Source organism: Acomys russatus, chromosome X (genome assembly GCF_903995435.1).
Source record: "Acomys russatus chromosome X, mAcoRus1.1, whole genome shotgun sequence".
NCBI classification, from domain to species: Eukaryota; Metazoa; Chordata; class Mammalia; order Rodentia; family Muridae; genus Acomys; species Acomys russatus.
This window is the reverse complement of record NC_067169.1, coordinates 17108639-17134193: the sequence shown is the minus strand read 5'-3', so window position 1 is coordinate 17134193 and position 25555 is coordinate 17108639. Positions and strand designations below refer to the sequence as shown.

At 39.3% G+C, this 25555-nt stretch overlaps 1 protein-coding gene across 1 annotated transcript in view; it reads right to left on the bottom strand.

The window, feature by feature from the left end:
* Rpgr (retinitis pigmentosa GTPase regulator) overlaps positions 1–25555 on the bottom strand; it is a 46185-nt gene that overhangs the window by 1281 nt on the left and 19349 nt on the right. The window contains exons 9-14 of the mRNA XM_051141092.1: positions 21036–21151; positions 18296–18361; positions 15976–16836; positions 7804–8022; positions 6133–6190; positions 2319–2407 (exon numbers count right to left, since the gene is read on the bottom strand). Coding sequence (XP_050997049.1) covers positions 2319–2407; positions 6133–6190; positions 7804–8022; positions 15976–16836; positions 18296–18361; positions 21036–21151 — 1409 coding nt within the window. The remainder of the gene's footprint in view (positions 1–2318; positions 2408–6132; positions 6191–7803; positions 8023–15975; positions 16837–18295; positions 18362–21035; positions 21152–25555) is intronic.

The window sequence follows — 25555 nt, the reverse complement described above, 5'->3', positions numbered from 1 at the left end:
ATTTCTGCCATGAATATTCTAGAAAGGAGAACATACCTCCATATTCCTGAGATCAGAAGTTGGGAAAAAAATGTTAGAGTTGCCAAATGAAGGCTGTATGAGGCTTGTGGGTCTGAGTCAGCAGTGGGAGAAATGGAGGGGTAGCTGCGGGAGACCAGCACTGGGACATATAGAAATAGATAATAGATGAAAATAGTAGGGATCCTTGGAAGACACAACAGAGTCTAAGAAAGGATAATTAATGAGCAGCAATGGCTGAGAGGCGGGCAGATGTGGCAAGCTGTCCCTGAGGACTGAGGTTTGTAGGGTCAAAACTTGGAAGAATAAAGCAGCTTGGAAGTCAGGGAAGAAAAACTTAGTAAGAAGGGTATGGCCCGAGGGACCATGTATAGGAGAGAGGATTAAGATGATCAATCATCTTAGGCAAAGGTCTCATCTTCGAAGACTCATCCAGGGAGAAATTGGTATCTGTCAAAGAGCTGTCACACAAACAATGCTGCTGATGAGAGGTCAGAAGCAAGAAAAACAGAAGAAATGAAAAAGTTATGATTATGTAGCTCTTTCAGAAATCACAATGGATCTACCAATAGTAACCACTCACCTTTAACCATAAGTTAGAGGTAATCAGAGTAGGAGATAACCTATAAAGACTCCTGGCAAGAGCAGTTATGGATTCAAATGGATGTACTCTTTAACTTGCTACACTTGAAAAACTGTTCCACCCCAAGCAGCAAAAACCTTTTAAGTTAAAAATGTATGACTTTCTAATATGCAGGTAACTGCCCCCAAATTTAAAGACAATCCCTGTGTTCCCTAAACTGGGGAAGAAAAAAAGCTTTGGGTATGAGCAGTGAAACAGCATTTGTAAACCTTGTAACCTAAACCCTGGGGCTTTAAGAAATCTGGGTTCACAAACTGTAGGGAATTGGACTGAATCAACTCTTAAGTAGTGTGGGGTTCCTCAAAGGGCTGTTGACTCCATGTAAGTCCATGTATAAACACCACATACAAACTAGATAGCATCTGTCACTTGGCTTGTGAATGAAGGAGAAACATGGTTTCGCTGAGGTAAGTGTGACGTTCATATGGCAAACCCTTCAAAAAGACACTGACCTGAAGCCACTTCAGATTTACCAGAGAGATCAATAACCATTCTGTATGGATGGACTGACACTTGCTTATGCTTTAGAGGATTTACTTGCAAATGTCCTGGTCGAACATGAATTCAGTCCAGATTTCAAAATATATATATATAGAAACAAAGCAATATTGTTAGTAAGTGAGCCAAAGTGACACAGAGATTGTGACTCTGGAGGATGTTTAACATTAGAATTGAGGAGTAAAACACAGAAAGCGAGTATGTTTTTAAAGCAGAAAACATCACACCAGTCTTTAAAAGATCAAATACATGTAAGTTCACTTAAAGTGCAAGGGGGAAAGGCTGGAGAGATGGTGCAGCTCAAGGGTCATAATAAGTTTCAACTAAGTTAAAATTAAAAATACACATCTATGCATGCTACAGTGAACAAAGACAATCTAAAACTCAAGCACAGATAAAATGACATGTTATATAAAAAGCTCTCAACAAATATACTAAAGCAATATGTGTTTTGTAGTGCTTGGAAGCGAAACCCGGGTCTCAAGCACACTAGGCAACTGGTCTACATGAGCCACAGCTCTAATCTACAGGTTAGAACAGATCCAAGACTAGCCAACTAGCTATACTATTTATCAATCAAAAACTATGATGAACTAGAAATGCAAAGTGTGAACTACCACCAGCCACCTATGAAAAGGACTTCCAAAGGGTTTCTTCAGGGAGAGTAAGAAGCCCAGAAAGGACACCTGAGAAGTAAATAGCAATGGTGAGCAGAGTATATGGTATCAAAACCAAGTACCAACATGGCTTGTGACCATTAATAAAATGAAAACATTGGGTACAGTAACTCGGAAAATGGGAAAGAAGGGATGGCAAAGCAGAAAACTACTCTAAGATTCTGTGATTATTTGAGAAAAAGATAAGAACACTGGGTAGTTCCAGATATTATGTATGCATGTAAAACATTCAAAGTCAAAATCCAGCTCTTCAGGATATTTACAATGTACCCATCTAAAATACAAGTAAAAAAGTAGGGTAAAATATCTACCAGGCAAATGATAACAGAGGAAAGCTAGCCTCACTAAAGTCATGAACCACCACCTTAAACCCTTTGCATACTTTTGGGTTATAAAACTATTAAGGAGCTAGTATAGGAAAAGTAGAATGTGATTTCAATACTTTGGTCTTAACACCAAAATGCAAAATTTACTTCACTTACCTTCTTAGACTTTTTTATGTCTTTATTTGCTGATTCATTACCTCCCAGAACTTCTGAAGAACTGCTCTTTATACGATCATACATGTGTCCTACAAGTGGATACATGTAAAAATATTATCCTAACTAAAGAGAAAGAAAAGTTTCGATGTTTTCAGATAAACGCTATCTACCCTGAGTTGTGGGATAATACAAAAAGAACTCACCACTGGAGAGGTGAGCAATGTCAGAGCACATAGTTCCTGAAATGTGGAGTCAGTTATGGAAAGATGCCCAGACAACTTAACCAATGCAAAAATATTTGGACTGTGAGTATCCAAATAGTTCCTATTATGAAGAGTCATCATGAAATGCTAGAGAAGACTTATGTAACCTATTTTAAAAGGTCTGTGTGTGTGTGTGTGTGTGTGTGTGTGTGTGTGTGTACATAGGTTGGTTATTTTTTTTTTTTATCCAACGGTCAGAACATTCTCCACAGTTGAGTGGAGAGTGGGGATATGACTTTCTCACGTACTCTGGTGCCTCACATTTGACCATGTCCCCTGGAGGGGGAGACCTGGTGGCACTCAGAGGAAGGACAGCAGGTAGCCAAGAAGAGACTTGATACCCTATGAGAATATACAGGGGGAGGTAATCCCCCTCAGGAACAGTCATAGGGGAGGGGAATAATGGGAAAATGGCGGGGGGGGAGGGAAGAATGGGAGGATACAAGGGATGGGATAACCATTGAGATGTAACAAGAATAAACTAATAAAATAAAATAAAAAAAAGAGTGAACATTTTTTAAATCAAATATTGACATTTGGGGGTAAGAGCGGTATGACATGTTTTTAATTAATACTAATTCATCTTCATACTCTATGACTTATGTACAAATATATTGCAGTTAATCCCATTGTTTTCTTCTTAGTTTGCTAAATTTTTTCCTTGAAAGATTCTTTAATAATTAATAATATAGTATTTTGACAATAATTTGGGAATTTCCTAACTATATCTTGACAATATTCACTCCCCCAACTCCTCCTAGATGCTCTCCGTACTCCCCAAAAGTTCCCCTATTTTTCCATTTATTTATTTAATCAGTTTACAGTACAGCTCGCCTCCCTCCTCCTAGTCACACCCTCACACCCCTATCCTCCATCTCCCTCCTCTTCCCCTCAGAGAACAGGAGGTCCTACGGGTACCAGCCCACCTTGGCATCTCAAATGGCAGCAGGGCTAAGCATATCCTCTCCCACTGAGGCCTGTTGGTTCAGTTTTCTTAACCAATATATTTTATTACAAGCTTATTAACCGAGCGTACATCCTTTATAACCCAACTAACCAAAACAACAGGAAAAGAGGATTAAAGAATAAAACCTTAAGGCTATCAGTTCCGAGGACCGATTCTCCTGGCGTAGTCAGAAGGATTTCTTCTGCTGGAACCTGGAGTAACCAGAACCCGGAACCTCAGCAGGAGCCCGCAGCCCCAAAGCCTTCCCTCGAGTGGTTCTCCCTAGGAGTGGAGCGATGAACAGCCAAAACTATCCCAAGTTTCTAAACTCCCCCACCTCCAATTTTGGGCTCATTTATATATCTCCTCCCAGAGTCTGTTCACGGGATCTTTTCATCTGGCAACAATCAAGCTCCCACAAAAGGTGGTTTGTCTTCTAGTGGATTAACCTCACCTGTTCTCATAAGACCGTTCCGACCCCACACTTGGGATCATAACAAAAACTGGTTTATCTCTCCTTCAGAGGCCAGACAGGGCAGCCCAGCTAGGGAAAAGGGATCCAAAGGCAGGCAACGGGCTCAGAGACAGCCCTGACTCCCATTGTTAGGGAACCCACATGATGACCAAGCTGCACATGTTCTACATATGTATAGGAGGCCTAGGTCCAGCCCATGCAGATGCTCTTTGGGATTTTTAATTGATTTTTTTAACATACTATAATTTATTCACATTACATCCCGTCTCTTATTTTCCCCTTCCCCTCCCCTAGACCTCTGGGGGGGGGGGTCTGGTCACAGTCCATTGGATCTCATCAGGATAGCCTTCATCCCTTTCCTCTGTGTGCCCTGCCCTCAAGGCCTCCCTGCCAAGGGGAAGAGATCACATCACAGGTACCAGGGCTCATGTTAGAGTCAGTCCCTGCTCCTCTCTATCCCCCCAATTTGGAAAGTAAGCCATCCATCTGCTAGATCTGAACAGGGGTCTAGGTTCTCTGCATGCACTGCCCTTGGTTGGTACAACAGTTTGTGCAGGCCCCCTAGGTCCAGATCCGCTAGCCTTAATGGTCTCCTTGTGGAGTTTTTGAGTCCTCTGGGTCCTTCCATCCCCTAACTCTTCCATACAACTCTCAGCACTCTGCCCAGAGTCTGGCTTTGAGTCCCAGTATCTGTCCTGATCCCCTTCTGGGTGCAATCTCTTAGAGGACATCTATGTTGGGCTAATATCTACTTATAAGTGAGTATAGACCATGTGCGTCTTTCTGGGTCAGGGTTACCTCCCTCAGGATGATCTTTTCTAGTTCCATCCATTTGCCTGCAAATTTCAAGATTTCTTACTGAACTTAAAGTTCACTGACAGGGCAATGCTAGTTGGCCAGAGAGCTTGAAATGCCCTCTCGCATCTGCCTTTCCAGCACTAGGAATATTAGAGTATGTCACCACACCCAGCTTTTTAATGTGGGTGCTGGGAACACAATTTCAGGTCTTCATGATTACATGGCCAGGGCTTTAATGACTGAAGCATCTTCCTGGCCCCTACATCACTATTTAATTCTGTTTTATACTTATTTTTTGTACTCAAATTCACATGTTATATTTGATGTTTTATGCTAACCCATCCATTATATAGCTATATAATACTCTTTAAGAAAAAACTTATAAAGCATTATATTCTTTTGGTTTTACATGGCCAATCATTGAAGCTTATATTTAAATTCTTTTTTACACTACTGGCTACATTCTAAGAATCCTTAAGGGTGACAATACTTCAGCATTTTACCTAAAATAATCTTATAAGGACAAAACAACTGAGGAATGATTTCTTTCTCTGTTTAGTTTATGTCACATAGTCAGTTCCACGAATAGCTATTTTATTTATCTCTGAGGTACTGAGGATAAAATCTAGAGTCTTGATTATGTTCGGCAAGTGTCCTACCACTGAGCTACACCCCAAGCCTATGAACAGTTTTTTTCTAATGAGAACACAGTAGAATACATACTGTAAAGTGATAATGTAAAAACATAACAGGGAAGTCTTTCATCACTAACACAGATAAACAGAAACATAGAGTGCAATCACAATCTTCTGGATTATGTGGCACCTGTTGCTATACTAACAAGCTTATTAACAAAAGCTATACCTATAATACCACTTTAGTGCATATCGTACATCTTATTGATGATGAAATAGTAATTCTTAAGCTGGTTGAGAGGCTGGATAAATGGATCAGCAGTTAAGGGGCTCACAAGACTGAACCACTAACCAGCAAACATGCATAGGACAGAAATCGACCCCTACACATCTGTAACAGATATGTAGCTTGATCTTCATGTGGGTCCCCTAACAGCAGGAGCAGGGGCTGTCTCTGACTCTGTTGCCTGCCTTTAACTCCCTTTCCCCTAGCTGGGATTGTCTGGCATGGCCTCAGTGGGAGAGGATGCCCTTAGTCCTGCTGAAACATGATATGCTAAGGGAGGTTAATATCCATGGAGGGCTCCTCTTCTCTGAGGATAAGGGAGGGGGTTGGGGAAGCTGAGAGGGAGGGACTGGGAGGATTTAAAAATAAAATAAACTTAAAATATCATTTTAAAGTCAAATGTGCTCATACCTTTTGGATTTTCGTTGTACTCACTAAGGGTCCGTTGCAGTAGGTTGACACTGTCTTCCTATAACCAATAAAGAAACAGTATGATAAAACACATCAACAACAACAACAACAACAACAACAACAACAACAAACTTTTTTCCCAATATTTGTGCTGTTAGGAAGCCTAGTTTCAGTTTCAGAGCATGGTTCTAGAGCCTGCCTCTAATAAACGACATAGGGATGTGATAATTCACTTTGCCTTGAACGTTTAGTGACTGCTGATGTTCAGTGACTTTAAATCAGGCACAATGGCAAATGCCTATAATCCTCAGGAAGCAGAAGCAGGTAGTTTCCACAACTCAAGGCCAGTCTGGCCTACATAACAAGTTTGAGGATGGCTAGGACTATATAGTGAGACCTTGTCTTTAAAAAAATCAAAATAAACTGTATGAACTTAAGAAAACTGTATGATTCCATTATCTATAAAATGACCGAGCAAAACTAAATGGCACACAAAATTTCTCTCAAAAATTTATGATAGGAAATGGATAGTTAATGTTTTCATATTAAAAAGTTTTAGTGACCATCAAAACCTGAGTTAAAACCTTCCACAAACAGGATATTTTTTCTTTCTATAAGAAAACAGTAACTGCCAGAATAATGTTTTCCTCAGTGAAAGTAAAGAGTCTTCAGAAAGACAGAAACCAAGAAAAATGACCTCTACATGACAATATCATCTCTTAAATTAAAAATGGCAGGCACATAGTTGAACCTATCTTTAATCCTAGCACTTGGGAGGTGGAGGCATGGAATGAAGAATTCAAGGCCATCATCAGCTAGATAGTAAGATTGATACCAGCCTGAGATATATGAGACACTATTAAATAGAAACACAATATATGAATTCATCATTCATTCATTCATTCATTCATTGAGACAGGGTTTCTCTGTGTAGCTCTGCCTGTCCTAGACTCACGTTGTAGACCGTTTGACCTTAAACTCACAGAGATCTGCCTACTTCCGCCTCTGCCCGGACACAATATATGCTTTTAAAGTACATATTCAAATATAAGGTCAACTACATTTTGGTAGCTATTTCTGTTTAGAGAAAGAGAATGAATTTCAAAAATAAGAGTCTTTTACAGAGTAAGAATGAAAGTGTTTTATTAACTAGAAACTATGACTAACTGGTGTTTTGTACAAGTATTCTGGAAGGTGAAAATGAACACAAGGCCATTACTTTTGGGTTTCAGCATTCCACACCTTGGAAATGAATCCAGAGTACGGTTGGCAGTCTTGACAGCATCCATGACAGATTATGAACTCAAATACTGCTGTGGCCTTATGCATTTGCATGTCCATATGTACGAATATATGCACATAACACATAGTATTTCTGTACTAGGTTGCCAACTTTTTATCTTAAGCATTTCAAAGACAAATACCCAATTTTCTGCTTCATTTCCCAAGAGTATACTATCTGGACCCATTTCCATTCATATGGAATAAATACTACCAAGCAGTGTGGTGAGTGTGCTAGATATAAGGTTTGCTTATTTTCTAGACTAGACAAATTCCTTTCGGCTTATGAATAAAGTGATACATAGGTCTATCCTGCCTCCATGAGAAGCTGCACTGCACCGTCTCCTCTCTTCTGGTGCTATCTCAGGATAGAAGCCCTTATTGTCACACCTCTTTTAAGATTTCGGCTGAGCTGTCACCCACAGTATCAGTAGTTTCAGAACTTTCTGATGCAGGAAGGCCATCTTCAGGTGAACTTTCTTCTTCTACTACAGTTTCATTCTTCTCCTCCTCCGTTTCTTCTTCTACAATGTCTTCTACACTTTGGGCACTAATTTCATCACTCGTGTTTTCTAGTTCTGGTTCCACAATTTCTGAAATTGGATGATCCTATGACAAAAGTGATCATAAAAGATTTCCTTTTTAAAATGAATAAATACAAGATAATGCTGTTGCAATGTGTATGATCTCAATGAATGCATACACTATTGAATTACATTAAGAAGTTGAAGACTTAGTGTATAGTCCATGCTGAACATCAAGATACTACATTACTAAGGATTTTATTTCTGTTGCTCTGTGTATGTCTGTGCTGTATGACAATGCCTAGTATTCCTGGAAATCTGTTAGTTACCATGGTAAGGCCAACCTGTTAAAAATTAAATATATTTTCTTGGCTTTCTCCAAAGAGTGATCTTAAGTTTGAGAGAAATTAAAAAGTTCCACCGACCAGAAAGCATCCATGGGATGGACCCAGGCCCTCCCCACAACATATGTACAGCTTGGTCCTCATGTGAGATCTCTAACAGCAGGAGGCAGAAGCTGTCTCTGATTCTATTGCCTGTCTTTGGAGCCCTTTCCCCTAACTGGACAGCCTTGTTTAGCCTCAATAGAAGAAGACACACCCAGTCTACTTGATATGGAAGGGAGATATCCATGGTAGGTCTCCCTTTCTCTGAGAAGAAAGGGAGGGGGCATAGGGGAGGGGAGGGAAGAGGGAGGGACTGGGAGGAGAGGAAGGAGGGGAAGTTTTGGTTTTGGATATAAAGTAAATTAATTGATTAATTGACAAAAAAGTTTTTCCTTATTATATAATTATGTATTATGCTTGTTTTTCTAAAACATAGGGATTTAGGGCCCCCTCACTTTACAATTCACTTATACTTAAAAGAGTTATGTATAACTATAACCTAGAAAAAAAAGATAAAGAATACATTTTAAATGCCATTAAACATAAAAGACACATCAATTGTAACACTTTGAACTTGTTAAGTGCATTAAAACTATAAACACATCTGGATTACTACTATAAACCACAAAAAGCACTTACCTTTACAATTGAGATAATTTAGGAGATATTAGCAGAATACTGTCATTTTATAAAAAGAAAAGATAAAGTTTAAGTACATTCTTAGAAAGATAAGAAGTGATGAAGAAGTGAATGGGCCTGACATATGAAACTGGACCATCATTTTATTGGTCACACACCATAATGTGCCCTGGTCTTTTGTTTAGCTAAGGCAATACCGTATGTCTTGTGAGGGATATCAAGAAAGTCAATGTTCCTTGTTTCAGTTTGCCACAATATCCTAGATCTTATTGTTAGAAAATGGGCCCAAGTACCTACTCACTTTTTCTATCTTCATCTCTACAATTCTTGTTTTAGATTAGTAACCTGACTGCTAGAAGAGGCAAGGAGAAGACTGTTCTGTACCAACCAGAAACAGCCATGGGACCACAGTTACAGTTGAAGATAGGGTACCCTGGGCTAAAGTGTTAGGCCAGGGGAGCCCTAAATTTTAATTTAGTTCTCAAAGACACTAAGGCCTTCCAAGAGAAGGCTCTTGAGGGAGGGGTAAAGGAGGTAAATATACAAGGAGAGAGGAGAGTAATTGAAAAGTCATAAAGAATCATACTATTAAGTATTTATATAAAAATCTACAATGCATGTGATTTTGTGTAGAAACATACATATATAGAGCAAATGAAAATTTCTCATTTGAGCTAAAAATGCATCCTCTGAGAGCCAAAGGCCATTTAACAAAAATCCCAAGAGCAGACACGAGAAGCACTCCTTTGAGTTGCTGCTCAGGGCTGTCCAAAAAACTCCCCAAACACAGAGGCTGTTGTTATTCCCCCTGGTTGTATCCCAAAGGTAGAAGGTAAATCCCCACTGCTGAAGACACCATGCACTTCAGAAACAAGGCAGAGATTGCAGAGATGGAAGTGACTTGACTGTCCCCTCCATGAGGACTAGGTTTCATGGTATCAGAAGGCACCATGCAAGCTTTCAAAAAGGGAACAACCAACACTCCTACCAGCTATGATGCCAATAAAGCATAAAATGATCAGCATGGTACCACAACCTTAAGGGTGCTGGCTTAGTACAAGGTATGGCTTCCCTCCTGTTGAGCAGGTCATAAGACCTATTAGAAAGCAATTGCTTACTGCCAAGTATGCATGCCACTTCACCCTCCTGAAACAGAAAAACTTCTGTAAGGCAAAGGACACTGTCAACAGAACAAAATGACAGCCTATAGACTGGGAAAAGATCTTCACCAATCCTGTATCTGACAAAGGTCTAATATCCAAAATATAAAAAACTCAAGAAATTAAACACCAACTAACGAAATAACCTAATTTAAAAATGGGGTATAGATCGAAGCAAAGAATTCTCAACAGAGGAATCTTAAATGGCTTAGAAACACTTAAAGAAATGCTCAGTGTCCTTAGTCATCAGGGAAATGCATATCCAAAGGACTCTGAGATTCTTACACTTACCAGAATGGCTAAGACCCAAAACTCAAGTGATAGCACATGCTGGTGAGGATGTGGATCAAGGGGAACACACCTCCATTGCTGGTGGGAGTGCACACTTGTACAACCACTTTGGAAATCAATCTGGTGCTTTCTCAGAAAATTGGGAATATCTTTACTTCAACACCCCGCTATACCACTCCTAGGCATATACCCAAAAGATGCTCCACCATACAACAAGGACCTTTGCTTAACCATTTTCATAGCAGCTTTGTTCATAATAGTCAGAATCTGGAAACAATCTAGATGTCCCTCAACTGAAAAATGGATAAACAAAACAAACAAACAAACAAACAAAAACCCACTGTGGTACATTTACACAATGGAATACTACTCAGCTATTAAAAACAAGGAAATACTGAAATTTGCAGGCAAATGGATAGAACTAGAAAAGATCATCCTGAAGTGAGGTAGTCCAGACCCAGAAAGACACACATAGTATGTACTCACTCATAAGTGGATATTAGCTCAACATAGGTGTCCTCTGAGAGACTCCACCCAGTGGGGGATGGGAGCAGACACCAGGACTTGCAACTAGTCTCAGGGTGGAATGCTGAGAATTGTAAGGAAGAGTGGAGGGGATGGAAGGACCTGGAGGGATCAGGAGCCCTACAATGAGACCATCTGGACACAGGGGGGCCTGCACAAACTGATATACCAGTCGAGGACAATGCATGCAGTAAACCTAGACCCCCTGTTTAGATAGCGCCAAAGGACAGCTTGTTCTCCATGATTGTGGGAGAACAGGGACTGCCTCTGACATCAAATCTCTGATTTGATCACGTCCCCTTGGCTGGGAGGCCCTGCAAGTACACAGAGGAAGGAGATGTGGGCTATCCTGATGAGACCTGATAGACTGTGGTCAGATGGTGGGGGAGGAGGATTCCGCCTCCCTCATGCCCAGCCTCCCTGCTCCCCCCCCCCATCAGAGGTCTAGGGAAGGGGAATAGGGCAGAAGAGGGAAGGATGGCTGGAATGGGAAGATACAAGGGAGGTATTAACAATCAGGATATAATGTGAATAAATTATAACAAATAAATGAAAAATAAACCCTATAGGTTAAGACAAGAAACAGTTAAATATTGAATAAAGAAGAAAAAAGAAAGAAAAAGAAATAAGTCATGGCAGGGACTCCTTGGTGTTTCTAAAGTGTTCTTTAGTCTTCCTAACAGCTAAGACATAGGAGGTGGGTTATTACATGTCCTCACTTCTCTAGGCCTAACTGACTTGGTGCCAGATATATAAATAAGTGATTCAATAATATGGAAAAAACATTAAGCTATATGTTAGTAACTAATCATGCCACATGACACCGAATTTTCACAATGAAAAGAATGAAGAAAAAGATTATAGCGCCTTCTTTCACTAATGCATTGGTGGGAGAGAGCACACGCACATGTAATCCGATCTCTACAGTGAATCCATCAAAGCACATTTCAGCATTACTCACCTTGAGGGCTGTTGTTGAGCAGGCACAGATGCTCTGCAGAAATTATTTGCAGCTTACCTGAAAGTCTCTTTCTGCCAGAGTCCACATTAGGAAACTGTAACTCAAGGGATTCTACTATATATACAATGCCTCACATTTCCCCAAGTAATTATCAGTGAACTAAAGTGAGCATTTGAACAACTAGCAGATTTCCCATGCCTTGTAAATCCCAGAACTGGAGAGGCAGAGACAGAAGGATCAGGAGTTCAAGGCCATCCTTGGCTACTTAGTGAGCAACATACTTTCTAAGCAGTATAGGCTATAAGAGACCCTCTCAAAAACAAAATAAACAAGAAGGAACTAGCTACTGAAATCTGTGTAAGCAGCTGTCAAAAGACAAGGGTGCAAGTGGTCTTATCCTTCACTCACTTTTTCCTTTAATGATGAGATTTATACATATGGAGTAACCTCTTCTTACGAAAGCTTGTGTTCTTTTATACTCTATGCCAAGGAATCGCTTACTACCAACAAACTCCTATCCATAAACTTTAGAGGGTATCAGTCCTGCCACAGTGTGTGATACAGTATGTGTTAGCTAAACACTGGGCACAGAAAGTTAGCATGCTTTGTTTAGGTCTATTGCTCACCTCCATACAACTGCCCATCTGCTTGAAGACTAGGTGATTCTTGTGACTAAACTTAAGGCTTCTTTTTAAATTGAGGAATAGGACCAGGAACAGGAATAGGAATAGAAAAAAAGCTCTAACAATGCTGCTCCTATGGAACTACTTAGCTCTCCTAATCTAATTCTGCTTGTTTCTAGGGAATAAAAGGAAACCTACAAGTGCAAAGAAGCTGCTGTAACTTCATACAGCTTGAAGGCACAAGTTGTATGTAAGTGCTCTTTTGACTGTAACTTGTAGGAAGTACTACTTCTGCAGGGTGCCGCAAGTTTTGGAGGAGGGAAATGCAAAGAAACTGGTCGGAAATGCTGCTTAAAAGTGGATATCTCTATCAGTTCAAATGGTGAAACAGGGGCACTTTAGAACATGGCTTCAGTACTCCTGGCTATTTCCCTTCATGGAAGCCCAGTGGCCCTGCCTTTGACATTAATAGCTGGAACTTTAGATTCTAATATCCCCAGCATTCTCTTATTAATTCCCTGTATGACCTTCATGTCTTCAGTATGCATACTTTCTGATACTATCAGTTCTACTTTACAAACAATGAATACAGTAGATTTGGTCCAAGGCTTGCAGTGTCAAATCAATGCAATAAATATATTATTCAGGGGACAGTACCAACTATCTCTGCAGCTCTAAGGAAATGCTACTTCATTTGATTCTCAACATTCAACTCGTGCTCATTCTTACAGAGAATCAAATGTATGGAGTTCAACTACACAAAATTTACAATAGTTGTCATGAAATCTTTCTTGATAAACTCATGCCCAAAGTATGGAAAAGGCTGAGAAAGAAAAAGTGAAAAAGAAGCTAATATACACAACCAAACTAGCTACATAAGAAAAATCTAGTGAAACCTGCCTTCTCAAAAAATTAGTTTTCCTTCCCACAAACAATACTGAGTATATAAATTTAATCTTTATTTCACTTGAAACATTCTGATAAGCAACAGACAAGCACAATTACAGAGTCAATAAAAATACACTGAGGACACATAATGCACACTGAGAATGAAAGCTCGGACAGTAGAGTTAATACAGAAATTACTTGAGTTCAGAAATTTAAGATTACAGAAGACAAGAGACATTGAAGTCATAACTTTTAAGAGCAGAAAAATGAATTTGAATGTTTAATTTTCTTTCTTGAACATTTAAACTTCTATGAGGCCCTATGTTACGTGCTTAAGCTATTCTGTCAAATACCTTGGTAGCAATTACAAGAGATCTCCTCAATAGCTTCTAATTTTTCAACACAGCTGTCACTTTATGGATCTTTATCAAAGGGGATAGAAAAACTAAAAGGACAAATGTCATTTCTTTAAAATAGGAATTCTCTACCTTAGTTTTAAATTATCATTAATTCTTATAAAATATTTTAGGTAAGAGAGACTAAAAAGGGGTACTAGAATATTTATTAAAATCCAAAGATTTCTGATAGCCCTTAAACATTTGCAGTGTTTTAAAATATTATATACATAGTTCTTATAGTATGCTTCTAGTATATAAACCCATCATTTATGAGGAATGTGCAATATTAACTATAACAAAGAGCATTTTTAACATTTTCTAGTTATAGATTAGTAACTTTTGGTGGGTAGAACAAAAGATATGAGTTTAGAAGGAATCAAAACTTAATAATGTCTCCCGTTGCTTCAAATGACATCACCTGTTTGCTTTTAAACCACATGTAAAAAGACCATAGTAACAGATCAGTTTAATAAAATGTAATGAGCATACCTATTATGTGTAAAGCATGCAAATGATTTTACTGGTGACAATCAGGCCAAAGTTAGTCTGTTACTTCAATTCCAAATAAAGTGGTAAAACGTCATTCCAGAATTCTTTGGAACCTGGGAGTTCATTCTCTAAAAGCTGTTTTGCCTCCAATGGCATTTTAGACCTGTGTTCTTTCCCCCTTCTCCCTGGGTTAGTAATGGACTTTTCTGAATACTTTTCATATCTGCCATATTTCATAGACCCTTTTATTTCACTCACTTTTGGGGACTGCTTTCTGTCTTCTTGACTTTCATTTTCAGTTGCTTTTCCACTTACCTCCTTGTATTCCCCTTCTTCCCCACTATATGCTTCGCCTTCCTCATTGTTGTCGCCACACCTTCCATTTTCTTCCCTTTTCTCTTTCTTTCTCCTCTTCCTCTCCTTCTTGTCCTTCTTCCTCTGCACTCTCTCCCTCCTCTTCTAGCTCTTCTCCCTCCTCTTCTAGCTCCTCTCTCTCCTCTTCTAGCTCCTCTCTCTCCTCTTCTAGCTCCTCTCCCTTCTCTTCTAACTCTTCTCCCTCCTCTTCTAGCTCTTCTCCCTCCTCTTCTAGCTCCTCTCCCTCCTCTTCTAGCTCCTCTACCTTCTCTTTTAGCTCTTCTCCCTTTTCTTCTAGCTCCTCTCCCTTCTCTTCTAGCCCCTCTCCCTTCTCTTCTAGCTCCTCTCCCTCCTCTTCTAGCCCCTCTCCCTCCTCTTCTAGCTCCTCTCCCTCCTCTTCTAGCTCCTCTCCCTCCTCTTCTAGCTCCTCTCCCTCCTCTTCTAGCTCCTCTCCCTCCTCTTCTAGCTCCTCTCCCTCCTCTTCTAGCTCCTCTCTCTCCTCGTCTAGCCCTTCTCCCTCCTCTTCTAGCTCCTCTCCCTCCTCTTCTAGCTCCTCTCCCTCCTCTTCTAGCTCCTCTCCCTCCTCTTCTAGCTCCTCTCCCTCCTCTTCTAGCTCCTCTCCCTCCTCTTCTAGCTCCTCTCCCTCCTCTTCTAGCTCCTCTCCCTCCTCTTCTAGCTCCTCTCCCTCCTCTTCTAGCTCTTCTCCCTCCTCTTCTAGCTCCTCTCCCTCCTCTTCTAGCCCCTCTCCCTCCTCTTCTTCCTCATCAGCTGCCCCATCTTCTTCCTCCTTCCCTTTCTCTTTTTCTTCCTCTCCTTTCCCCTCTTCTTCCTCTATTTCCTCCTCCTCTTCTTGCTCCTCTCCTTCCTTCCACCCTTCTCGCTCATCTTCTTGCTCTCCCTTCCCATCTCTCTCCTTTTCTTTTTCTTTCTCATCTCCTTCCTCCTCCCCACTTTGCTCCTCTGATGTGCCTTCTCCCTCCTCTTCCTCTCCTTCTTCTCCTACTTTCCCCCCTTCCTCTTCTTCATTCCCTTCATCATCTGCTTTGTTTTCTTCTATATCTTGGCTTCTTTCCTCTCGATTTCCTTTGTCCCTTCCCATTTCCTCTCCTCCCTCCCCCCTTTTCTCCCATCCTTCATTGTCTTCTTTCCCTTCCATAGCCAAGATGCACCTTTTTGCTGTACACTTGCCTTTCGTTCTCTCTTGTTTTCCCTGTACCCTTTGCCACTGCTCTGCTCCTAAACTACCCTTCTCACAGATTTGATCCCTTTCCCCCTCAGATCCATCCTCTACCTCTCCCCCTGACTTTTCCTCACTTTCACTCACCTCTTTTTCTGTAAAGACTTCTGACAGGGTTTCTGCTTTCTCCTCCTTTCTTTCTCCTTCCAATTTCACATCTTCCTCTTGGACCTGTATCATTTGATCCACTACTATATTTCCTTCTGAATTGTCTGGTCCTTCCTGCTCCTCTGGTATCCCTGACAAGTGGTCATACTTAAGATCATATTTTGGGACAAATCTGGCTGTGTTGGATTCATTCTCAATTGTTTGTTCAGCACATTTCCTGCTGTACCATAAGTCGTGCTCAGTTTCCACTTCATCATCATCCTTTTCTTCACTACTAGATTCTATTGACGTGGGCTGCTCCAACTCCTTAGCTCTGTCTTGCTCACTGTACCTTTCACATTCCATGTAACTGTCTGGTTCTTCTACCACTTCTGTTTCACTGTCAAAGATCAAATTCTGCTCACTGTTTTTCTTTTCCTCAGCAATATCTTTATTGTCTTCACTCCCAGAATTCACGTCATTATCTGGTAAGTCATCAAAAAATGAATCTGATCTTGCGTTCTCTTCCCCTTTTCTAATATTGTCCATACTCGTCATTCTCATCACCTCAGTATTCTTCTCAGAGACTATTTCTTCATCACTTTCTTTTTCTAGTTCCTCTTTTTGTAAGCCCTTTTCATCAATGTTGAACTGAGGCCCCACATGCTCTAGGCCATTATCTACTTCCTCATCTGAAAATGCTCCCATGATCTCAGATGGGCGAATCATGAAAATCCCTTTTGCTAAATATTGTTTGTATACTGTCCCTTCTTTTATTTTTGACATCTCTTCATATTCATAACTATCCTCATTTTCAGTATAAGCTGTACTTTCCATCACTTTCTCAACCGCATCTTGATTCTGTAAAGTTTTTGAAGTAACCATCATACTATTATTAGTTGACAAAGGCACCATAGTTATATAAATCATTGCAAAGATTTTACATTTGCATCTACAAGCTAACATGTGGTGAAGGCTCACTAATTCAAACTTTACAAACTGTCTTACATGCTTAGTCTAGGGGTTCATTAGTTGTTGCCAAATAAATTATTAATGACAGGAGCTACAAATTAACAAGCTAATACATAGAAATAGCATGATAGATGCAATCTTTTTACTCACTAATGTAGGCCTGACAAAGCCTAACATAAAAGCATATATGAAATATGGATAAGAGAAAGGATTTCCATTTTTGTTTCCAGAAAAATTTAAGCTCTGTTTAGAATCTTAAGGGAGGCATACTCAACTGCCAGAACTTACTTCTAAATGTGTACCTCCCTCCTTCCGACCACCCAAAAAGCTTAAGCTGAGCATCTAAGACAATGGAAGGGAAGACACAGAGAAGATGCTGCTTGAGGCAGAGTAAGTCACAAAGGTAGTGAGCACTTGCTGAGCTTACCCAACAAGAACAGCTCTCCTATGCTCCCAGGCATGCTGCTACTCACTGTGCCTCTCACTTTGGGAGGGCTGGCTCTACATTTATATAGTTCAGCAAGATCTTCCTGTATTTTGTAAAATCTGGTTTTAAGAAATTTTAACCTAACAATGTAGCAAAGGCAGCAAAAACATAAAAATGAAATGATCTCCAAAGCCAAATGTCGAAGTAACTTCCAAACATCCTAAATTTATTTCATTGGCTTCTAATGTTATGAAAAGCAAAAAGCAAAAACACTGCAAAGCAGGTCTTCATTTATCTAGGGATGTGGAAACCACAGACTGTTTTTTGCTTTTGCTCCTGACATTGTTACTAAAATCTTTCTTATTCCCCATCTACAGCCTCTTACTAATTTCCAACTTTCATTTTAATCCATTTTATGCCCATCTTTTTCTGATCCAATCCAAAGAATATAAAATAATTACCAAACAGTTTACACTCACAAAAATCTGCAAACTTTTTGAGCTAGTAAGATGTGACTATTATCCACAGAAGTCAGCATAGTGACTCATGCAAAGTCATAAAAAAACAAATTAAGAGATCCACTCTGATAAATACTAGCCTCTTCCCAAAATAAGAGCTATGATGACTACTGATTGCTTGGCAGGGAAGAATCATCATCATAGCGTAGGTAAATATGTGGAAGAGCAAATTCTAGCAATAAAATTGTATGAGGATACAGTTACCAATAAAAGACACCAAATGGGAGCCACCTACATTGCATTCCTGCCTTTTAAATTTTAATATAAGTGAATGATTACCTTTTTGTCTTCTTTCCAAAAAGTTCTCAAAGAAAGACAATTAAAACTGTTCTTAACCATAACAACAACAACAACAACAATAATAATAATAATAAATAATAACAACAACAACTATGTGTTGTACCTGTTGTTTTTGAATTGGTGAAAATTGTAATGACTTCTCATTGGAACTCAGGCTCATCATATGTGTCTGAAACAAATAAAAATATATGTTCTAGATAAAATAGAAAAACTATACATGAATAATGGATGCAAGTAAACTCAGACATTAGTATAATTCATTCACAACTGCCATACTAGTGATGTCAGGATAGAAAAGCTACCTAGAACTTCACAAATAGACTTGATACCCAAGATCTTGCTTAAAGCAACCCAGTGCCTTTCAGCTTCTCCATATTAGAGGCAAAACAGTAGCCCTCTACTTGTTTAGGTAGTAGTGGAGTACTGGAGTGAGTAGTGGAGAGTGGTAGAATGTAATACTGGAGTGACAGATTCTTGGAGATGGATGGAGTTTGGAAATAGAAGTGTGAAGAAGGAGGTGTCCTAAGACCAATCACATGGCAGTTGGCAGGGGGAAAAGGGTGCACCTTGTGAGGGTAAATGAAAGACAAAATGGTTCAGTGAACTCTACTAATTCAGAATTTGGTACTCAGGGTTTTTGGAAATCCCTGGCATGACCTAAAAAACTTCTAAATTTATCCATCAAAATCAAAGGAGAAAAAAAAAATCAAAGGAGATATTCCAAGATAAGCATGTACTAATCTAAGGTCATAACCAATAGATCAGCATCTCAGAAGACAAAGCAATCCTACACCTAGAAGAGGAAAAGGGGAAACACAACCATGAGAGCACAAAAAGAATACATCTCAATATAAGAATAGATATACATATGAGAAATATTATCAGCATAGTTAACCATCACTTCTGGAATGAAAGAAAGACATTCTAAGTCAAGAAGAAATAAACTGATTTTTTGAAAGAAGTAAATCAGCAACATATAATACCTTTCAATAATAACCTGCATGTAAATGGTGTTAATTTATCAATTAAAAGATACCAATTGGGTGACTGAATTTAAAAAATAATGAGCAGCATGCTTTATGCAAAAAATATCTCTGCATCAATAAAACATAGAGAACTGAAAGCAATGGAAATTTATTCAAAGTGAATGAAATCTGAACATAAGCAGGAGTAGCTATACAAATATCTACAAAAAATACTGAAAATCTAAACTAGAAACCAAGACTGTCATTACATATTGATCAAGGGACCAATTCATCAAAAAGACATGACACACACACACACAAAGAGAGAGAGAGAGAGAGAGAGAGAGAGAGAGAGAGAGAGAGAGAGAGAGAGAGAGAGAGAGAGAGAGAGAAGCGCAAATACTGAAGCACTCAATTTTTAAAAAATAAAGCTGGCTTCAACACAATAATAGTGGTGTCTTCAGTATTGTATTCTTTTTTATATTAATTTATTCTTTTTTATTTTTTAAATTTTTTTATTAATTTATTCTTGTTACATCTCAATTGTTATCCCATCCCTTGTATCCTCCCATTCTTCCCTCTCTCCCATTTTCCCATTATTCCCCTCCCCTAGGACTGTTCCTGAGGGGGATTACCTCCCCCTGTATATGCTCATAATACTGGCAGAGGAAGGACAGCCAGTATTGTATTCTTAGCCAAGCAATCAACATAGTAATGTTAGAGATAAATTACAGATCAAATGGATTCACCATATATTTCAACAGATGTAGAATGCACATTTCTTGACATCAGCCATAAGTAAGGCCATAAAGGAAACTGTACAAAATTCAAAAATAATGCTGGGCGTGGTGGCACACAGTTTTAATCCCAGCCTTCAGGGGGGCAGAGGCAGGTGAATCACAGTGAATTCAAGGGCAGCCTGGTCTACAGTGAGTCTAGGACAGCAAACCCTGTCTCAAAAAATAAGAATAAAAAAATTCAAAACAATTTTAATTTCTGAAATCTTATCAGACTACATAGAATAAAAAAGAATATAACAGCAATAACAAGAAAAACTATACTCATTACACAAACACATGGAGGTTAAATAATAGTTTTCAGTGACCATCAGAGATCAAAAAATATTTCAGGGTAGAATGAAGGGATCAGTGTTAGCTTAGGACACCCCAAGAACAAGTTGTAAACACAATGAAGATTTATTTGCCCTAGAGGGACAAAGGGCAGGTTATAAGAGATAAGGACAGGAAATAGAGGGGGAAAGGTGTATTTTCCTGGGGGACAAAGGACCATCTTTGGATAGAGGAGACAGATGTGGCCCATAGGCAAATGACAGTTTATAAAGGTACAAGAGGAAACCCTGTTAGGATAAGGTGTTTCATTTTAATTGGCTATGTTAATTAAGGTAGCCAAAGGGGGCTATTGATGGCTGGACTTCAACACTTTGATGGCTAGACCTTGGCAGTCAGCCTCAGGATGAAGATGTGCCAAATAAGGGACTAGACCTTGGTGGCTAGCTTTAGGGATGTATTCTAACGGTTTTTAGCAAGGCCGAGGGAATGGGGGAGAAGGGCAAGGCCTGCCAGAGCCATGTTTGCCATGCTTGGCCTATACAGACTTAGGTCCCTTCAGAGACTGTTAAGGAATTGGGAAGGGCGCTGGCAAAAGGGAGTGAGAATAGGGCAAGTGAGGGTAAAGGGATGGTACACATGATCAAAGCCTGGTGCAGGTATGGAAATGTCACAGTGAAACTCACTAATATTAATATGTATAATTGAATATTAACAAAAATCAGCTTTCTACATACAAAATATAGAAGGTATTACACACTTCATGAGGAACTAAAATTCACACAACTCATATCCACACAGGAATAATTACCATATTTAGGATGTCAGTAGTTTCACTAAGGTTTTCTGAATCCACTGCTGAAGAATTTTCTGTCTCTGTTTCTGTCTCTGTCTCTGTCTCTCTGTTCATTTTATCTTCAAAATAATCTGAGTAAGTGAAAGGAAACAGTCAAACTGAGCTCTTAACAGAAATGAGAAAAGCAAGTGAACCAAAACAATTGCTATACAGTATATCACGGAGCGTGGCTGCGCCCAAGGCCCCTTTAGCCTTCTGATTGGAGGTTGAACAGTAGTCATTCATAGGAGCAGCACATTTCCAAATCCCATAGTTAATGTTGAACGACTTTGTTGCCAATCATGTAGCACCAACTTCATTCACAAGGACACGCAAACACTATTCCTTTGGAATAGATACTTCTCAGCTGAGCTGTATCGCTTATTGTCAGCTAGCCTTCACACAGTCCCAATGACCCCACACCGCCCTGGTATTCTTTCTTCAGTCTAGTTCTCCATGCAGACAATATGGGGCTGAATTCGATGTGTATGATCAATCAAGCAAAGTGGACGTAACTGTGACACCACTTTAGTTTCTTGGTCACACATGTATGCCTTCTCTTTTTGTGACTTCTTGCTCTAGAAGCCATATTGTGAGCATTTCTTTTAGGATATGAAGTGACTTGCTAATTGTCACATGAAGGAGGCAGAAGTCCAGTCAAGCTTCTAGATACTACCATCCCATTTAATAGCACAAGTTCAGCAAAAAGTCTAAGGACGAAGTACTATGCCAAGCTCCTCCTGAATTCTCTGTTATTTTGACCTGTTAAATTTGATCATCTTTATGTAGCAATGAAAAACTAATATAAATACTTAGAACTCTCAAAAACAATTCCAAACAATTGACAATTGGCTCTATTTGAATTTACACCATTGTCCATTTGTCATTCTCTCTTTCTTTTTTTTTTTTTTCTTTTAATCATCAACCATCTGGGGTGCTTCCTGAGAAAATTTCCATTAAAAATGTCAGTGCCCACTCAATGCTCCCTTTTAAATACTTTCAATCAAACATGTGCTCATTTTACATTTTCTCCATAAGAGATAATTTACAGAGAAAACTTAAATACTCATTATCTCTGTATTTTAATGATCTATATTGAAGGTATAAAAACCTGTGTGTGTGTGTGTGTGTGTGTGTGTGTGTGTGTGTGTGTGTGTGTTCATGAGGAAGTGGTAACTGTTAACTCTCAATAAACTCATACTCTAGAAGGGATGTAGAACATAGGATACTGGGTAAAGAAAAAACATAAAATGCTATTGGGAATCAGGAAAGATTTTACTTGCATAATACATGAAAAAATGAGTAGACTTCTAAGGGGTGGGTGGAAATACAGGGAGAGGGGAAGAAAACAAAGCCCAATACTAATAAAGCAACAAAGTAGAGAAAGACACAAGAAATTAGCTCCTGTTGAAGATCTCCCATATATTTTAATCTATGTTGAGCTAACCCTATGAAAATGAGAGGAAAGCAAGCATCATTGACTCTTCTGGTGTCTAGCTCCCATCTCTGGAATTCTGTTTGACTCCATGGTAACTCCAACTGAGTTCGAGCAATACCAAGGCAATACTGTTAATATCTGAGGATGTTTTTGAAGGTTTTTGAAGGTTTCAGAAGCTAAGTAAAGACAAGGACTGTATGGCTGTCCTTAACATCTGAAATTTTAAAGAAAAATGATTACTGGGGTTAGAGCTAGAAAAAGGGTATCTTGTTCCCTGCATCTGGAATTACAGGTCGTTGTGAACTGTCCAACATGGATATCCAACATGGGTGCTGGGACCTCAACTTTGGTCTTCTGCAAGATCAAGTGCTCTTAATTGCTGGCCTTTCTCTTCCGCCCCAACTTCTGACATTTTAGTATGAAAGCAGCCTCTTATAGTACACAAGTGAATTGGGATGCCTGGGTTTTCACACATTTTCATGAGACACAGTTTTCTATCTCCTAACCTAGATGAATATTATAAGGAAATATTATTGAAAGATGAAGCGCTGTCTCCCCCCACCCTCTCTCTTCTCTGCTCTTCTCTCTCTGCCCCTTCCGCTCTCCTCGTCTCTCTGCCTCTCTCTCTCTCTCTCTCTCTCTCTCTCTCTCTCTCTCTCTCTCTCTCTCTCTCCTCCTACCCCTCTCTCCACCTATATATACACTTTTGCATCCAACTTCTCATTTTCTTACAAAATGTAGTATATGATTTCTGCTACCAAAGACTGTTCTGTGTGCCAGTCTCTCAAGTGTTTTGAGACCTCTACATCTTGTCTCCAGTGTTACCATCCTCTCCTGGACTACTGGCTCACCTCCATTGACTTACACATAGTTTTCCATTGGCCTCACAGTTCCCTCCAGCAGCTAGCCTAATTCTTTGGGCTGCCTCATAACCAAATAGGCAAACTAATGATTTACAGAGCTTAGCTCCTCTTCACTTCCTCATTCTCCATTCATGCCTTAACTAGTAATACTCTGGCTTCTACCCAGATCTTTCCCTAGAACTTCTTGTGTTGATGTCGCTGGTATTCTCCATGACGCCAAATGCACTGGGAATTCAGCAAGCTCTTTTATTTGAGCTCTGACAAGTACTTTGTATTTAAAATATTCTTCTCTCTGATACTCATTTCCTGAGTTCATTGTTACTAATATTGGTCCTTCTAAATGACAAGTGTTCTTCCTACTTCTGGTCTGATTTCCCTATAGTCCACAATGACCCAGAAGTGCTTATCAACTGGACTGGAACACATCAGGTAAAAATCCCTTAGACTGAGGAAAAATATTCAATCCAGCTAAGTCTCCTCTAACCTAAAAAATGAAGAATTGTTTCTTATAGTTTCTTTCTCTGGTAACATATTCACCTGAATTTTCCTGCCGCATCTTCTATTCATATTGGTTGCCTTTTCTTTTCTTATATATTGCCCGCAAATCTTTTTCTCTACTATGTTCTTTGTCTAGAATGTATATAGTTCGTCTCTTTGTGTGTCTGACTCTTAAATGCTTTTCTTTTTAAATAAAATTTAGCCATAGTTTTAATTTAAACTTTAATTCTTACTTACTCAAGCTACAAAATTATAAAATTATATATCACTCCATATTGAAATCTACTGAAGTGTGAAATGACTTTCCTAAACCATAAACTTGTCTCTGAACACATTGCTTGGCAGGATATGCTCCTACTTTAAACATTTTTAAATGTTTCTGAAAATTTTATTTTTGAGAAGTTCAAACATATGCACAATGAAATATAATCATCTCCACCCCACACTCCCTCAAGCTCTTCCTATGCTCTCTGCCAACTTCTCATCTTCTTATGTCTAGGGTTAAAAAAGCACCATCTGTGGCTGACTCTTATTTCAAAGTGAACTCTCGGAGAGGTGCATGTCAGATACAGCCCATGATCGATGTTCTGCTTATAGTGACTAGTCCATGGTCTGCTCTTGCCTGGGACCCCTGGTCCTTTATTATTTCAGTCATTTCCCTAGATTCCTCAAAGATACAAAACGTCCTCTCTGCCATGCTTTATCCCTGACTCTTGTTTCATTTTCAGTATCATTGGTGTATGTGTGTGTGTGTGTGTGTGTATGTGTGTGTGTCTTTGATATGTGTGTATGCGTGCCTGGATGATATGGTGTGTGGGGGTGAAGGCCAGAGAACTAGTTTGTAGAGCCAATTTTCTCCTTCCACCTTTATGTGAAAATCAGGAATGAAACCCAGGTCCCTAGGTCTTCACAGCAAAAGCTTTTAACCTCTGCGCCATCTCACCTTTGGTTTCATACTTTAATCCCCAGGCTACTGTTCCTCTGATCTCTTGGTCATGAGTTTATAGTCAAATGTACATTTGTAGTAACGGACAGATTCTCCTAAGATATACTTAATGTCTACACATAGAATCATGTTGAAGAGGTACATACTAGTAAAAGGTTAAAGATTTATATGATCGGAAGAGACAGCAGAGTATAAGAGATATGGAAGAGTAAAAGATTCAGGATTGTAATTTAATTAATAAAGTCTATAGCTAATATGCAATGAGGCAGAGGCATTAATGATGTTAAGTGTATTTAGAAAGGGGTATATAGAGATGTTGAATACATTACCACGTATTTTACATGCTGGATCTCATTTAATCCACACAACCACTCTCTTACTTATGCATTTATTTAAGTTTTTGAATTATTATTGTTTATGTACAATATATGTGTATACAATGCATCACATGAGACATTACATTGTCCGCCAGTTCTCTCTTTTAACCTTTAAGTAGGTTCCAGAGGTCAAACTTAGGTTATCAGTCATACATAGCAAGGGCCTATGTCTTCTGTGCCATCTTGCCAAACTTTAAATTCAGTATTATCAAACCCATTTCAAAGGTAAAGAAACTGAGGCTTTGGAACATTAAGTTAGTCCCTTCGTTTAGAAGTACCAGACTTAGCATGCAACTTAGATCAATTCAGCTGCATACCTATAAGCACATAAGCGCTGCGATCCCTTCCAGATGTGGTACAGAAATTCCATTTGC